Consider the following 16,787-nt stretch of genomic DNA (forward strand, 5'->3'; position numbering starts at 1 on the left):
GATCATGCTGCTTCACCAAAAAGGCATGTGGACTGTATATATGTACAAAATATAAGGGGGTATCAGAAATTGTACCGAAACATACAGTATGTCCATATAAAAATGCATTTCAGATAATTAACATGCAAATACAGGAAAGAACAGAATCATTTACAACACAGGCGACCTTGAAAGTCAAGTTATGAGTACAACATATATATCATACAAGTGATTGATGCATACAAAATGATAACAAAACCTTTTCACACTGTTAGTTGTTCCATAACCTCACATGTACAATGGGAATAGGATATAAATACAGCACTAATGTTTACTTTTGACACCGTAACACAATAATTATTGAGTAAGAGCTTGATTTCCTTCATTTAATGATATTGTGATCTATATGAACTGATTACAGCTTTAGCTGATGGTTGAGTCCTTGAATACTGACAGGGAAAACAAGAACGTGACCAGCGTACACAGATATGAGTGAATATTCAGTACTCAGCAGGACCTTAAGCCTTCGGAAAGGCACTTCCCTCTGCACTGACTCGCATATCGCTGCTGTCAAATGAAAACCTCTTATCTCCAAAACATAATCTCTTCAGGAACTAAAAAAAATGGCCTTGGTCTTTGGCTTTGCCGTCATGCGTTTTTTGAGATTATCCAGTGGGGTTTGAAAGGGTTTGAGGTGGTAGAGTTTGTCTCAACCCATAGAGAGAAAGAGGTAAGAGCTATCAATACCATGCTGATTTTACCTCTTTCTCTCTGTCTAAAATGTTTTGATCCAGCACCTGTAGTAAGTTTTTTAGATGTGCAGACTTTTTTCTACTTTATTAAACCCATAGAGAAACATGTAATGTTACGAGGTTTTCACATGACAGTAGCGATACAGAATAAAAGCAGATGACAGTATGTAATATCCATATCTGAGTACTGGTCTTTCATGATCAGATATAGTGTAGAGGCTGAGGTGCTCAGTCATCAGAGATGAAGTGGACCACATACAGCCGGACGTAGCTGTGGTCCCATACATACAGGTGTCTGTCCTTGGGACTGTAGGAGAGCATGGCCAGCACCCCGCCTGGCGACCTCAGGTCAAAGGTTACGTTGACGGGTTTGCCCTTCAGCAGGTCGAAGGCGAAGGTGACTCTAGTGTCCTTGGTGTCGGTGACATACAGAACTCCGCAGGCGATGAAGGCGTTGCCGGCCTTGGTGCGGGGGTACGTGGTGTTAATATAGGAGATGACGGAGAAGGTCTTCTGGTCCAGCTGGGCGACCATGACGCTCTCATCCACACTGGAGGCAAAGATCAGCCACAGGCCGTTCTCATCTGCCGCCAGTTTGAAGTAGGTTTTGGAGTTGTGGAGCAGGTAGGAGAGGTTGTGGTACAAAGCGTTGTCTATAGCGAGAGTGTGAAGCCTCTTGGAGCGCAGGTCAAATCTGTGAACACAAAGGAATCAGGTTCTTAACCTAGTGGGATAATTTGATCATGTCATCAATTCACACGAATGGAAACAACAGCGAAGCATCTAACTTTGCATCACACACTGTGAAAGTGATCCTTTACCTGGCGATGCTGGAGGTGCCAGCAATATGATAGTAGAAGGAGCCATTGTGAACAGTGTGGCCGCAGCCCTGATAAAACTTCCTGACATCCACAATGTCACTGCTGCTGTTCTGGAAGGAGGCGATGCTTTTATACTCCTTCACCACACGACCTGGAGAGGAGAGAGGCAATGATTCATTATAACTCCGAAACAAAGTTTTAGATGGTGGGAGGAGTGCTGGTGATTGAGTGGTCGAGGTGAGCCAGGCTGCAGGGGGCTGAAAAAATCAGGTATTTATAGGGCTTTTTTAAGGTCCTACAGTCTTATGTCCCCAGTATCTCTGTCACACTGAAACCAGCGACCTTGGTGTGGAACACAAAGAGATTGATGGCACATCTTGACTAAATAACCTGTGACTGCATCATCAGTGTCCACGCTGGGTTTTCACCATCTGTCCTCTGTGGCCAACCTACCAGAGAAGTGTTCTGCCACCCATATGCGCTCATCGTTCAGCTGAGCGGTGTCTTTCATCCACGTGCCAAATGTGGTCTCCATCTTGGTCACATTCCTGGGGTTGATCAGGGACTTGATCAGGCAGTCTGAGGGGCAGACGAGATAACAACAGGCTCAGCAGCATGCTTCTCTGTCACACAACAACACCGACCATCCACATCTATGAGGAAAATCTCCGAAAGTACATACCGTTCTTCTTAGCCGGCATCTCTCGTAGTTTCCCAGCCTCCTTTGCAGACGAGGTTTCATCATTTGGAACAGCGTGTATCAGCGCTGAAAGAGTTTGATAATGTCATGTGTCACAGTGTTGAATTACTAGTAAAATATAATTGGTAGATAACTATTTAAAGATAATAACATCTACCGTACCAGAACTGTAGCTCTGTTGTTGTGTTACGGTAAAATCTGACCAATTTAAAACTTTTTGCTGTCATAAACATCCTCCACACTAGCTATCAGAACACAAAAAAATCATTTTAGCGACAGGTAGGTGTTTTATTCAAACTGAGGACATCTGTGTTCCAATTCAGAGTTCAGGAGTTTAGTTTTGCAACCAGATATCAACTAAGAGTATCAGGAAGATGGCAACACACACACAAACACACACCTGCAAAGCTCCAGCTGTTGTCCCATCCTCATCTCACCCTACTTCTCAGACAAATACACCAGCCCCCCCCCCCACGAGAACCATAACTTCCAAGCAAAACATTACACCTGTTAGTTATGAGAACCTTTTCTTTTCTCGCACACAGCCACAACATGGTGCAATGCTCAATCTTGCTATTGTGATAATGATTAGGAATTATGTTGGTTAACAGGTGTAACACAGCATGAGGTGAGAATCTAATTTTTTATGGTTGCTAATAAAGAGTTTTAAAGGGCTGTGTGAAAAAGGGTGAACCCAAGGGCTAGCATCAGGGTGGTGGAGTCAGTAAAGGCATCTCACCCAGGGTCTGAGCAGCATGCAGGTGGGCTCTCTGGCTCCTGTTCCTGGCAGGCCCCTGGGGGCCCGGGGGTCCAGGGGGGCCCATGGGCCCAGGGACTCCTGGAGGACCGGGAGGACCTGGAGGGCCTGTGTGGAGAACAGAGGACAATATCTCATAGTCTGAGATAACATAATGTTCTATACCCTGCTATTGACCGATTACTTCTATTTTAGTATGGCCAAACCTCTTGATACAGACAGTATCTTTATTGTGACATCACATTTCCCAGGTTTGGGAATTTTACGAGCCATATCCTACACTGGTTAAGAGTGGAAGTAACTAATTACAGTTACATTTATTTTTTTGTGTTTAAGTACGTTTTTACTGAAGTAGGCTATTGTACTTAGTTACATTTTAAATCACAGAAGAGCAGATTTTGTGGCTCTCCATAAGCATCAGAAACTGGACAATTGTCATTTGCAGTGAACAGTCAGTCAGCAAAGAAGAGAAGAGTCATCTGGCTTTACTGTTTTTTGCACTTTATTTTGTAATTGTAATAACGTTCTCTTTTCTAAAAAGTAACTCAGTAACTTTTACTCTGAGTACATTTTAAATGAGCTACTTCTTACTTTTATTTAAGTAGACATTTACACCAGTACAGAAGGAGAAGAGGAGCGCTACTTAAGTGTCTCTGGTATCTTCCACTGGTGCTCTTTGGTGACAGGGATTGAAGTCTTCAAAAATAAAAAAGGAGGTCCAAGGCACTCAAGTGGATAAAGTAATTAATTCTTTATTAAATTGGGCTAAAACATTATCTTGGCTGGTGACCTATGCGTTGCAGCTACAGAGGCCTTCATCAGGGTTTATTTACACCAGTACTTTTACTTCTACTTGAGTAAAATATCAGCAACATAACAATACTTCTACTTGAGTAAGATGTTTTAGTCTTTAATCTTTCCACCCCTGTTTAATTCACCTGGGGATGCCAAATGGCTCAAGTGAAACCAAGCTGTGAGCGTGACGCTCTACTTGCCCTCTAGAATGACGTCATTGGACGGCTGTGCCTTTTCTCCTGGAGGACCCGGCTCTCCTCGCTCTCCCCGCTCTCCCCTCTCGCCCGATTCTCCTCTCTCACCTGGCGACCCGGTGGGTGGAAAATTATCAAAAATGCTTTCAAGATTGCATTCATAAACGCAATACACTTAGCCTATTGTGAGAACCATGAATCATTCCATTGACTTCCTCATGGTGAATCATGCCATCCGCCATGGAGGAGAACACAGTGAAGTGGGAGAATACTGGGAGAGAGTTTTCCGGCCCATTCAGCCGAAGCCCGAAACCACAGTCATGAATAATATTAGCGGAGAATGTGAGAGAAAGGCAGCTGTTTGAACCTCTGCTTCAGTGATTTCTGAATTACAGGAAGCACCCACTGTGAATAAAATCTGCCGTCATTATGACACATTACGTGTGCGGATAGATCGGGAAATTCTTGTTGAGTTAGTGTGTTGGTATATTGCGTGTGTGTGTGTGTGTGTGTGTGTGTGTGTCTTAATGCATGTGTGTGTGCTTGTATGAGTGACTGCGTGTGTTTGGTATTTTGGTATTTTGACCCCGAGGTTACACTCAACCCTTTGACTGTTACATTGTGCCAACAGTTCTTCACTAAAATGGCCTCCGTTGCCCAAGGCTCTAATATAAATGGATGGTGAGTAAAGACAGAATAGAGCCGCCCGGCGCCCCTCTTTCCTTACCTCTTTTCCCTCGTTTTCCGTCTTCCCCAGGCAGTCCATTCAGTCCCGGGATGCCATCAGTCCCATTGTGGCCAGGCGTGCCGTCCAGACCAGGCAAACCTGCACAAACACACAAAAACTCATAACCGTGGGCCGTGTGGAGAACACTTTGAACAAGGATATACGGGTCACTAAGCCACAAAAGAGGCACGATTTTAGAGAGATCAAGATTTTTAAATTTGGATCCAGAATTCAGCATCTACTCACCGGGGGGTCCTGGGGGTCCTGTAACAGAACACACAGGCGTGTTAGAGGATAAAGTGCTACTGCGGACATGATCATAAAGGACACACAGTGTTTAGGTGAGACGTACCAGCTATGCAGACTCCCTTAGTGCTGTTGCAAATATCAATCAACAACTTGATCTAAAGGGAAAGAGCAAATACCAAAATTAAATCAAACTCTGATGCATCACATTATGGGCAATAATTCAAGACAGCTGGCCTCTTTTTGGTTTTTTACCTTTATAGTGTGCAAATTACTGTGAGTTTTTGAATTTCTGCACCTGAGACATTTTCTGTTTGTTTTTTTTGACTTGACAAAAAGAGTTCAGACATTTTCACTTATCCAATAATTCAAGACACCACAGAAAGAACACTGAATGCAAATATATGTTAAAGATTAATGCATTTACATTATGCCTACACCCCAACACACAAATGCACAGTTGAGTCTCTCTCTCTCTCTCTCTCTCTCTCTGTCTCTCTCTCTCTCTCTCTCTCTCTCTCTCGCTCTCTCTCGCTCTCTCTCTCTCACTCTCTCTCTCTCTCTATCTATTGATCAGTGTCTCACCGGCACCATGGAGTAAGTCATCATCATCATCATGTCGTCCTGCACCTCTGTCTTGTGGTAGCCCTGGGTGTGCCTGTGCTTGTGCTTCAGCTCATGCCTCATCTTCTTGCCCCGCTCCTCTCCCACCTCCTGGCTGGTCTCCTGTCCCTCTTCCTGGTCCAGCTCTCTCAGCTCCTGCCTCAACTCCTTCTCCAGCTCCCTCTCCAGCTCCTGACTCCTCTTGTTCCTGGAGTACTGGTACTGGTACTCGTGCTGGTGCTGCTCCCCCCTGCTCGCCCGCATCCCCGCTCCTCCTCTGGGCACCTCCTGGAGGAACTCCACCACCGAGCTCTGCTCCACCTCCGCCAGCCTCGCCTCCGTCTGCTCCAGCCGAACCCGTTGCTGGTTCTGCTGGACTAGGAGCACCAGAAGGCCCACGGAGTTCATCAGCGCCACGACGCAAGCCCCATACAGCACCGCGCGCTGAGGGAGAGTCATGCTGGGAGTCGGGATCCACATGGTTACCCCCGGTCCTCCTCTTTTCCGAGGATCACCCACCAGCTTCTGCATATACAAGGGAACGGAGCAGTATTATAATTCAAGTACAGCAGTGGATATCCTCTTAGTCTGGGTTGGGACAAAAGTCCAGCAGATCAGAGTCCAGCAGGACAGAGGAATGCCAAACTTTAAGATCTTAGAGCCCAGGATGCCGCCAACAACCAAAAGCAAACCAAACCAACTAAAGCCAAGTTAATCCAATAGGAAGGAAGTCCTTTGCTGAAATTCAAGGTCCCGTCCAGATTATTTGAAAGCTCCAAATAGAGTCCAGTCGCCGATTCTGTGTCTCTGCTCCACTCTTGATGTGGACGTCGGCACGGGTGGTCTATCTGAGGGCAGACTGGTAAATACAGTCCTTGTTGTGTTGTGTGCCAAATGGAGTAGGGGTTGTGTGTATGCGTGTATATGTGTGTGTATGTGTGTGTGTACATGCAAACCAGTAATGTAGGAGTGGGCATTACACAATCCTCTGGGCTTGTCTGGGAAGAAACCCCCCGCCTGTTCAGTCACCTGATTTATATTCAGCACAACCCATTCTACTGCTGTGCCGTGGGCAGACTGACATCACACACACACACACACACACACACACGCACACACACACACACACACACACACACACACACACACACACACACGCATGCACACATGGATGCATGTATGCATGCATGCATGTACACACATATACACACGTCACACGTACATGCATAACACCAGACAGACCAACTGGTCATTTGATTTTTTCCATTTTTGCATTTTCAAATGTCACTTCGTTCACATGATCCCTACTGGGCCTCCAGTCCATGATGTTTACTAATATGCTTCACTCTACAGGTTGGATTTAAATAATAATAATAAAATAAAACAATCCTTTAATAAAACATTTAATCCCCCATATTCAGATCTTCTTAAAAATGATGAAAAACCCTATAAAGCTATCTGATGATATTAAAATGCTTCATTTCTTTCCTTATCATCCTAAACACTGGTGAGGAAAAATATATACTGTATCTTATGAGTTTTTTGCTTATAGATACTTACTATGTGATATGTTACTATGCAATGTTTTTAAGATGATGAACAGTTTTTATCTAATACGTAGATATTGACTCTTGTAGACATGACTTGCAGAGACAAATACATTACTGTCGGAATTCTTGAGATTTTTATGTAAAATTGATGTGATATAATAAGGCATAGTCTTATCCATTAATATGTAAGATATAATATGATGTTGCTGTTGTTGAAGTCTAACGTAACACTATCCTACAACATTTCTATCTCAGTAGAGGTTCTGTTTTCATAATGTAAATTCAATTTCTATACATTTTATTTCTTCTAATTCATTTATGGCTACAACTGCTAGCCAAAGCAATGTCACAAATAGAATGTTGGATTTCAGGGAGCACTTTTTAAATCGTACTTCAACACGCATTACCATCTCTCTCAACTAACTGGAGAGCCATGGAGTTTTCACGGAGTTCATGCCCTCTCTTCCCCGGCTCTCTCTCTCTTCCAGGAACTCGGGTATCCTCCGCTCATCTCTCCCCAGGCGCTAGACCTTGCCACAACCTCACAGCTCCCATCCACCAACTGCAACAATGACCCATTTCCATTGCTCTGATTTGGGCCAGGAAAGTGACATTTCACCAGAGAAATGACGGGTCACTGGAGGGAAAAAAAAAAAAATGACATTTTCTGCTCCAGGCATCTGAAGTATTCCTCACTGTAGAGAAGAGTTGGCCAGTGTGCTGCAACCTTTTGCAACTAAGATGAAGTGTAACTGGCCCACTTCATGTAATTGCACTAGTTACCTTATTAACAGACATGTTGTAATGAGTCAGCTAATTGGCCTATCTGATGATAAGAAGCAGTGGTGGATTAATGTAGCTTACATATACATACTCCTGGAGCCATGTTATGCCCCACATACCTTGTAAGCACACACACACACACACACACACACAGAGAGAGAGAGAGAGAGAGAGAGAGAGTAAACATGCCTGCCTTCCATCAGGGCAACATTGCTGTTACAGTCGGAGCCTGAGCCCCTGAGGCTGTAGGTCACTGGCAGACATCTGCAATTATTGGACAGCTTGAATTGCTACAGTAGATATGTACATATACAGTCTTCAGAGCACGGAGGTCATTCCCTTTGTACTCTTCCATCCTCCGTACTCTGAGCTCAGTCCGCATCTCCGAGAGAGCTGAGAACGAACCCCGAGGAGAGCAAATCCCTTATGTTGACTTCTGATTCATAGCATTATGTCTACATAGATAGGAGAGTACACTGCAAGGATCCTAATCAAAAGATGTCCTTCTATTTGTGCATGATGATGTAATATCCGTGCAGCAGCTGAAACATGAAACTAATTTGTGAATCAAAGTGTGTGATGTAAATTGGTTGACATCCCCACTCTAGCCAAATCCTTTATAGGTTTATCTCGCTAGACCTCAGTCTCTTGCTATACCTTTTTCTGGCTCTGTCTCTTCGTTCCTGAGGTGCAGCCGCTGGGACAGGAGCCTTACCTGTCCTCCTACCGCAGTGCAGAGGTCCGTCTAGCTGCCGGAAGACCTGCTATGTCTCCCTACAATCTCTGACTCCCCACCCACCTCGTCTCTGGGACCCAGTCGCTTGGAGAAGCCTCATTATGCACATTAAACAGTGTTATGTCACCAGTGAAGTTTCAACAGTTTCAAAGTAAACGGGCACCCAGCCAGCAGATAATCGAGAAAAGGGTTAGGGTTACAGATAGTGTTACGGGAACAATCAGTAAACAAGCATGTACTGTATATTATAGGGAAGTGGATGGAGAGGCACTCATCTCCCCCCAGCACATGACACCTCTTGTCCCTGACTTTACAGTTGCATAACCCATGACATTTCAATGGTAAATACATTTGCCCAAGGGTCTCCTAGTAGCTCAGTTGTCTAAGGCTCATGCATGTAACCCCAATATCTTGGGTTCAAACATAGACTGTAAAAAAAGGGTTCAAATCCAGCCTAGGACCGTTATTGCATTTGGTACCCCTCTCTCTCTCCCAATCTTCCCTGTCTCTTTCTACTGTGTGCTATCAGATACAGGCAAAAATGTGAAGAAAAAAAAAGTAGTTTTTGGTTGTTTTATTTGCTTGTTTTATTGGCATTTATCTGTTTTATTTTGTATGTATTTTCTATTTTCTATTATATGAAAAAACACTTTGTAACATTTGTTTTGAAAGGTGCTATAGAAATAAAGTTTATTATTATTATTATTACTACTATTATTATTTATCCTTAAAAATAATTGGTACTTTTTGTCAGCATATGGTCTTACAAATTTTACATTAATCAACAACCAATCTGCAGTGCTTGTGTGATCAGTTCTGCCCAACTCCCTGCGTGAAACTATGCGGGGGAGACAAAGATGCGGTTGACCACAACACAGAGCGCGGAGACAAGGTTACATTAACATCTATTTTCTGGAGGGACTCAGCCAGTTGGAGTGGGAACAGGAGAGAGGCCCGGCGCTGTGACTGAGGCAGTCTCTGCTTAATCATGCAGAAGAATCTAGATCTCAGTCGTCATACAGAACAGCGTTATCGAGGCAGCGCCTCGGCACACAGACAGCCATTTGAACGGTGCACATTCTTGGGCCAGAGTGTAGGCGGTGAGTGAATTCACAGAGTTCATTATACAGATTAAATGGTACAAAGGCACCCCTCCCCAGACAACTCCGGCTTTGTCACAAATTGCAAAAAAGCACTGGGAGTGATTGGGTCTTATAAGTTAGGAGAGGTATGAGATTTAGAAAAGTTCACCAAAAGCAACAATATGCAACAGTGGGGTGCATAGGAAAGGAAAAGGATGCATGTGAGGCTATGGCAAGTGTTTAACAGGGAAAACACTCTTACAATGTACTGTGTGTCTTTTTCTACACGTCTGGGTTTCTAGTTTGGGACAAAACTGATTTGTGTTACTTTTTAACACAACATACAAACACCATACTCTAATATATGCTGTTATTGATGCATGTTATGATGCATGTTATGTTGACAAGTAACACAAAAGTGCCTGTCGCAAACTAGTCACACACAGATATGTTGACAATGACACAGCAGATGAGTAAGTAAGGTGACGAGCTGATGAGATTTGGCAAACCAAAGCGAACAGAAAAGATAGAAAGGAGCGTCTAGTAGAACGAAGAGCTGCTATTACAGTTGTACTCTGATAGTAGCCATCAATAATCCGTTTGATTTCATTCATCATTTTTTGCCCATAACTTGATGAGTTGATGTTGCAGTAACTCTACAGCTCTGGTTATCACTGGGCTTTGTCCCTCTGTCTCACAGCTCTGCTTCCCCATCTGCTGGTGGTCTGGTGGAGGGATCTGGGATCTGGGAGGAATCACAAATAGGTTCTTTACAATCCTTAAAAACAAAATGAACTATTTCAAAAGACTTTAACAAGAGCTCTAAATATTTTTCATAGAAACAGTGAACATTGACTGGACTTCTGAGGTTTCCAGTACAGCATTCAATCATAAGGCACAGCCCTCTGGATAGATGCAGAAGAGAGAAAACTGAGGGCTGGATGTTCAGTGACTCTCAGAGAATTTAATATCCGTTTGGCCAGGGAGATAAAGCTGTAATAATAACAATACAGCTATTCCCCTCCAGCGAATGCAGTTGCTCTCCTGTGGGCTTTCCAACCAAGTTGGAAACTATGAAGCAAGGCAAAGCCTCTCTACTACTTTTGATGTTTAAAGGAGGACAGGAGAATCTGCTTCTCATCACCAGAGACAAAGAGTCAAAGGTCACCCATGATAGGAGCTCACTTCAACATGGGACTGTAATACAACATGTACCCATTGAAGTAACTCCAGTATACGCTCAAGGGCACTGGCAAAAATCCAAGCCTCAAGGTTACAAGTACATTGTTTACAATTTCCTTTTTTGTTGTGACTTTTGCACTACCCTGACCTGGCTTGTAACCAGCTCCGACCGCCTATAAAAAGAAGACCTGGGTGTCAAGACAGCTCACATCTGTTGGACCAGACACTGGTGTGTGCTGGTTGTTTTGAATCTGTGTTCTCATGAATCTGATCGCTCCCTGTGAATGGACAATGACTCCTGTACATTTGGACGCTGTAATGGTCGACCTGCTGGTCTCCGGGTCTCAGAACGCCACGGTAGTGGGGTCGGAGGGCGTCTCCATGGCAACTAGCACTCTTATACTGCTCCTTTTTCTGCTCCTGGTTGCCTGGAGCCACACAGACAAGACAACTGTACCAGGTCGGTCACATCACCCTGTCATTCAGATCTGTTAGATAAGTATCATCAGTGCTTATAAGTATCAGCAATTCAGGATTGTCACTGCCTTATTTAGTATAGCAGATTGTCTCTTTATTTGTGCTGATGGATCTGTTCTGTACTTAACTATCAACATGAAATTGGTTTTAGTTGGATTACAGTTTTGTCATTTGTCATGACAGGTCCTTCCTTCTGTCTGGGTGTGGGGCCACTGCTGTCATATCTGAGGTTCATTTGGACTGGCATAGGCACAGCCAGCAACTACTACAACAACAAGTATGGAGACATAGTCAGAGTCTGGATCAATGGAGAGGAGACCCTCATACTCAGCAGGTTGGTTCTCCCTGTAAAATGTCAGTGAAGCTACCAAATAGTCAGTTAATCAGCAAAACGCTAATCTGCAATATCATCATTATTTTCCACTATAAGGTCATCAGCAGTGAACCATGTCCTGAGGCACGGACATTACTCCTCACGTTTTGGGAGCAAGCTGGGACTCAGCTGTATTGGTATGAATGAGAGAGGCATCATATTCAACAGCAACGTCACTTTGTGGAAGAAGATACGCACCTATTTCACCAGAGGTAATATTTTAACTCACACTTGCGACCTGTTTTCTAAAGACCCAGCTTATTGATTTGGCTGGTTACTGATTTGGGGTATAATACCTGACAAACCATAATCAAACAAAACCTGTTGATTTTCTGTGTCAGCCCTGACAGGTCCAGGGTTGCAGCAAACATTGGAAGTATGTACTTCCTCCACACAGACACACCTGGACAGCCTGAGGGAACTAAACCCAGACAGAGCAGCAGGTGACAGTTTAGATCAGGTGGATGTCCTCAGTCTGCTGCGCTGCACTGTGGTGGATATCTCCAACAGACTCTTCCTGGGAGTGCCTTTCAACGGTGGGTAGGAGCCGCATATATTGAATACTAATATTTGGCTCTTGCTTAATTCATCTCTGGATCCGTTTTTGAGCCTGTTGTCTGTCTATTGAAGTCTCTGGCAAGATAGACCTGTCACTCATGTGGGAGTTCAAATATTTGATGTCATATTCAAATATATTTGCTCAGGTCGGGGATACTGGGGATATACTGTATCTCACTACTTCGCTGTAGTCTTGATACATTTGTCTTTAATCATTCTTTTCTCTGTTGTTTTCAGAGAAGGAGCTGATGCTGAAGATCCAGAAGTATTTTGACACATGGCAGACTGTGCTGATAAAACCAGACATCTACTTCAAGTTTGACTGGATTCACCAGAGGCACAAGACAGCAGCGTGAGTCAGTTTATCACTCATATAATTCATCTTCATGATATGTAACCCCTTGTCCAACTTTTTGTCAATTAGCATCTCTTTCTTTATGAATTATAACAAAGCGTTATATATCTAACTGTTATGTTGCAGCCAGGAGCTGCAGGATGCAATAGAGAGCCTGATAGAACAGAAGAGGAGAGATGTGCAGCAGGCAGATAAACTGGACTACATCAACTTCACTGCTGACCTCATATTTGCACAGGTCAGTCTGAGTTTCGAATCCCTGCCATTCCCAATAGTCATTCCCAATTCCAATAGTCCTTCCAGTTCAAAGGAAAGGACATTTTCTTTTTTCTTTTATCTATTCTTCAAGCCCTTTGAGCTCTTCCTCCAACCCCATGCAAGAAATACTCGAATACACTTTTTCGCTGGATTCTGCCAATTAAAGCCTGTCAACGTGTTAATGTGTGTGTGTCTGTGTGTGTTTTCAGAACCATGGCGAACTGTCGGCTGATAATGTGAGGCAGTGTGTGTTGGAGATGGTGATCGCAGCCCCAGACACTCTGTCCATCAGCCTCTTCTTCATGCTGCTGCTTCTCAAACAGAACCCCGATGTGGAGCTGCAGCTTCTGCAGGAGATCGACACGGTCATAGGTGAGGACCTGGGAGACTGCAGACTGAAAAAACACAGACGTGAATAAAATATAGTGTAACTATAGTGTGACTAAAAAGTGCCTACTGATGTAGAGCCCTATTAAAACACATTTAGAACTAGACATGCACTGCAAAAAACCTCCATTTTAACAAGTAATTTAGTCTCATATTCAGCCTTCAAGTCTTATTTTTCTTAAACCAAGAAAAAAATCCTGCCAGTGAGGTGAAATAACTCCATTTGTTTCCAATGCAGTTTCACTTGTTTCAGGAATTTTCTAGAAATGAGTGTCAATATCTTGAAACAAGTCGGAATAATGCAGATCAATGCACTACTATCAAGAAAATGACACTTGATTCTACAAAATTCTTGAAACAAGTTGATTTGCATTCGAAACAAATTATTTTTTAAAGTTTTTTTAACTTATTTTAAGAAAATTACGATTTTTGGACTAAATTACTTGAGTTTTTTGCAGTGTAAGTAGTTCTCATCAGGGAACCGGACTCATAAAGTCTGAGCTTCAAAGCTGCAAGTTGACAAACACATTCAGGATAATATGCTTGATCTGTACTGAGTAATGTAAAAGCAAATTTTGTACATGTAAGTAAAGGGTAAAGTTTGTGACAAAAATTCTCTGGCTGATGCAGCAGTAAAGATATCTGACTGCCTCTCTGTAGGTGAGAGGGAGCTTCAGAACTCGGACCTCCAGAAGTTGCGGGTGCTGGAGAGCTTCATCAACGAATCCCTGCGCTTCCATCCTGTGGTGGACTTCACCATGCGCCGAGCCCTATCTGATGACATCATAGACGGCTACAGGGTGCCGAAGGGGACAAATATCATTCTGAACGTTGGACGCATGCACCGGACGGACTTCTTCCTCAAAGCCAACGAGTTCAGTCTGGGCAACTTTGAAAAAAACGTAAGGGGATTTCTATCTGCAACGCTGGGACTCAAGTATAAGAAAATAAAACCAATAAACCAGCACCTAACTTGCTCTGTCTTATTTTATTCCCCCATCCCCAGGTTCCTCGGCGTTACTTCCAGCCGTTTGGTTCGGGCCCTCGCTCCTGCGTTGGCAAGCACATCGCCATGGTGATGATGAAATCCATCCTGGTGACGCTGCTGTCCCAGTACTCTGTGTGTCCCCATAAGGGCTTGACGCTGGACCGCCTCTCACAGACCAACAACCTGTCACAGCAGCCTGTGGAGCACGAGCAAGAGGCGACGCGTCTCACCATGACATTCCTACCCAGACAAAGAGGAAGTTGTCAAAGACTTTGAGACTCTGACTTTATTTACACATATATGCAGAATATTTACATATATACTGTATAGGCTGACTCTATGTGTATTATCTCCACTTGTATTATCTCATGCTGTACAAAGCTAAATTGTTTATTATGGTATGTATGAAATCACATTTCTACTTCAACTGTGTATGATGTGAAATGTACATTTAGATATGCTAAAACTGAAGTAAATTTAAATTATTGTGTCATGGTGTTGTGATCTTTTTTTTATGTTTTCTAATTTTTGTGAATGCAATCACATACACTATTAATTAGGGATGTCTTCCTGATATTGAGCTGCAGCACCTTTTGCACAATCCACACCTCAGTTCCTCAAAATCCTTCTCTAACTTGTCTGCATCTACATCTCTTCCTTTGTGATTGGTATAGATTTAATAAGGGAAATCAATAAGGGATAATGGCTTTTACCAGGATTCACCTCATCAGTTTACTTCATGAAAAGAGAAAGTGTCCGTAATATTTTGTACATTCAGCATAAATTCCAACTTTGAAAAGCTAGAATAAATGGAGCTGGATCAGGAACAATACATTCATGCTTTCAGGTTACAGAGAGAGTGAAAAAAAACTCTCTATCACGCTCCTTTTCTCCTCATTTTGTCATTGCAAGTGGTGGTCAAGAGAGGGCACTGCAACACCTAACACAGAGATACGATCAGTTATCCTCACCACAGACTAAATAAAGCGAGCAATCTGCTCATTATGTCTGATTTCAGCTGCAACAAAATGCCTCTGGGCAAACATGGCAATACTTTTCACACACAGATGCTTCAATTTGCATTGCTTCCGCTCTCTAAACACCACCTCGACCGCTCACAGGCTTAAGCTGCAAAGACCGTGGGGCTCTTATTGCAAACATATGTTTATTTCAATGTGTGTGTGTGTGAGAGAGAGAGAGAGAGAGAGAGAGGGTGAGAGAGAATTTAAGAGAATCAGAGAGAGATAGAGTGAGAAAGCGTACATAGATACGTTTTTGTGTGTGCTGTGCAGTGCACAGCACACACAAAAATCCTCCTCCGAGGATTTTCAGCCGTCAGCTGTCTACCAGTGACGCAAGAGAGTGAAACGTCAATCAGCGTAACGAAAGGAGTCTCAATTTCGATTTCACCGACACACACCACCTGGGATCTGGCTGTGTTGATTCCACTGACAGCTTGAGATGAGATGAGTGTTGGTCAGGAAAAAAAAGAGCTGGGTAATCGATGACTGTAACAGACTACATCGCCACCTCAGCATGACCCTCATATGTGTGCATGTGTGTGTGTGTGTGTGTGTGTGTGTGTGTGTACCCTCTTCAGGCTCTGCAGTAATAGACAGCCAGGCCATGCGGCGGATGCTTTTAGTATCCATGTCTTTAAACCATGCTGAGGCTCTCGGTGGTATTATTGAATCTCAATGTCAATTCTAATTTACTTTCACATAAAGCATTTAATTTGTGTGTGTGTATGTGCATGTTTATGGGATTGTGTGTGTGCGTGTTTTGTGCCACAAGCTGTTCCTTGAAGGTGTCCTGCATGAGATAAAGGAGATACATCACTATATTCTCATTAATCTCAATCTCATCCCTGTCTTCCACCAGGATGGAAGTCATATCACCACCAGTAAGACTATCATGTGCTGCAGTAGCTCGGACTGGACTTTATTAGACGTCTTTGTAAGGTAAATTCATAGCTGAGACAAGTGCAATAATCCTGATGTCAGTCTCCATAATGTCCTTTTCTCTCACTATCTCTCTCTATTCCTCTCTCTGGAAAGCTTAATGCCATTAATGAAAGTTAAGAGCGAAAGCAGTCATGCAAAGGGGCTCTAAACAGGGAAATAATGAGAATTATCAAACAGAAAATCAAATTAATCAGTTGCTGCTGAGCTCCTCTCAGAGCCCAGAAGTCCTTAAGGCGACACTTGGCTTGTCAATCTATCTCTGCTGTTAAAGTGAAACTGATAACCGCTCAAACAAAGCCAGGTTGTTGTAGGGATTGATAAGAGCTGAACAGCCAATGATAACACCTCATTAAGGGATTTATTGTTTGAAACAGTGGGGTGAAGGTCTGGGTCAGAGATGGGGTTCAGGTTAGGGGTTAAAATGTCTATATTTGGATTCTCTCCTCCATCGCCAGAAGGAGTCTATCAGATGAGCAGCACCTCCCGCTTCTGACAGCACAGACTGACAGCCGACCTGCCG

At 43.4% G+C, this 16,787-nt stretch overlaps 2 protein-coding genes across 2 annotated transcripts; one reads left to right on the forward strand and one right to left on the reverse strand.

Moving 5' to 3' along the window:
- Positions 1 to 27: 27 nt before the first annotated feature.
- Positions 28 to 6,105, reverse strand: gldn (gliomedin). The gene is made up of 10 exons (XM_071901453.2): positions 5,557 to 6,105; positions 5,078 to 5,129; positions 4,972 to 4,989; positions 4,726 to 4,824; positions 4,005 to 4,106; positions 2,992 to 3,117; positions 2,235 to 2,318; positions 2,006 to 2,131; positions 1,553 to 1,703; positions 28 to 1,425 (listed from the first exon to the last, which is right to left on the reverse strand). Exons 1-10 carry the CDS (start codon positions 6,103 to 6,105, stop codon positions 960 to 962), a joined length of 1,773 nt encoding a protein of 590 aa, XP_071757554.1. The 3' UTR covers positions 28 to 959.
- A 5,063-nt stretch (positions 6,106 to 11,168) lies between these two features.
- On the forward strand, positions 11,169 to 14,579 carry cyp19a1a (cytochrome P450, family 19, subfamily A, polypeptide 1a). The gene is made up of 9 exons (XM_071901478.2): positions 11,169 to 11,367; positions 11,568 to 11,718; positions 11,815 to 11,969; positions 12,099 to 12,293; positions 12,553 to 12,667; positions 12,797 to 12,908; positions 13,138 to 13,300; positions 13,976 to 14,217; positions 14,322 to 14,579. Exons 1-9 carry the CDS (start codon positions 11,169 to 11,171, stop codon positions 14,577 to 14,579), a joined length of 1,590 nt encoding a protein of 529 aa, XP_071757579.2.
- The last annotated feature ends 2,208 nt before the right edge of the window (positions 14,580 to 16,787 follow it).

Source organism: Centroberyx gerrardi, chromosome 1 (assembly GCF_048128805.1).
Source record: "Centroberyx gerrardi isolate f3 chromosome 1, fCenGer3.hap1.cur.20231027, whole genome shotgun sequence".
In the NCBI taxonomy this organism is placed as follows: Eukaryota; Metazoa; Chordata; class Actinopteri; order Beryciformes; family Berycidae; genus Centroberyx; species Centroberyx gerrardi.

Excerpts from the sequence above, each read along its gene's own strand:
- gldn (XM_071901453.2), bottom strand. The coding sequence starts at position 6,105 with ATGCAGAAGCTGGTGGGTGATCCTCGGAAAAGAGGAGGACCGGGGGTA. Across the intron at positions 2,319-2,991 it reads GCATGCTGCTCAGACCCTGG|CGCTGATACACGCTGTTCCA; the intron begins GTGAGATGCCTT and ends AAACTCTTTCAG. Across the intron at positions 1,426-1,552 it reads GGCACCTCCAGCATCGCCAG|ATTTGACCTGCGCTCCAAGA; the intron begins GTAAAGGATCAC and ends TTGTGTTCACAG.
- cyp19a1a (XM_071901478.2), top strand. The coding sequence starts at position 11,169 with ATGAATCTGATCGCTCCCTGTGAATGGACAATGACTCCTGTACATTTG. Across the intron at positions 11,970-12,098 it reads ACGCACCTATTTCACCAGAG|CCCTGACAGGTCCAGGGTTG; the intron begins GTAATATTTTAA and ends TTTCTGTGTCAG. Across the intron at positions 14,218-14,321 it reads TGGGCAACTTTGAAAAAAAC|GTTCCTCGGCGTTACTTCCA; the intron begins GTAAGGGGATTT and ends CCCCATCCCCAG.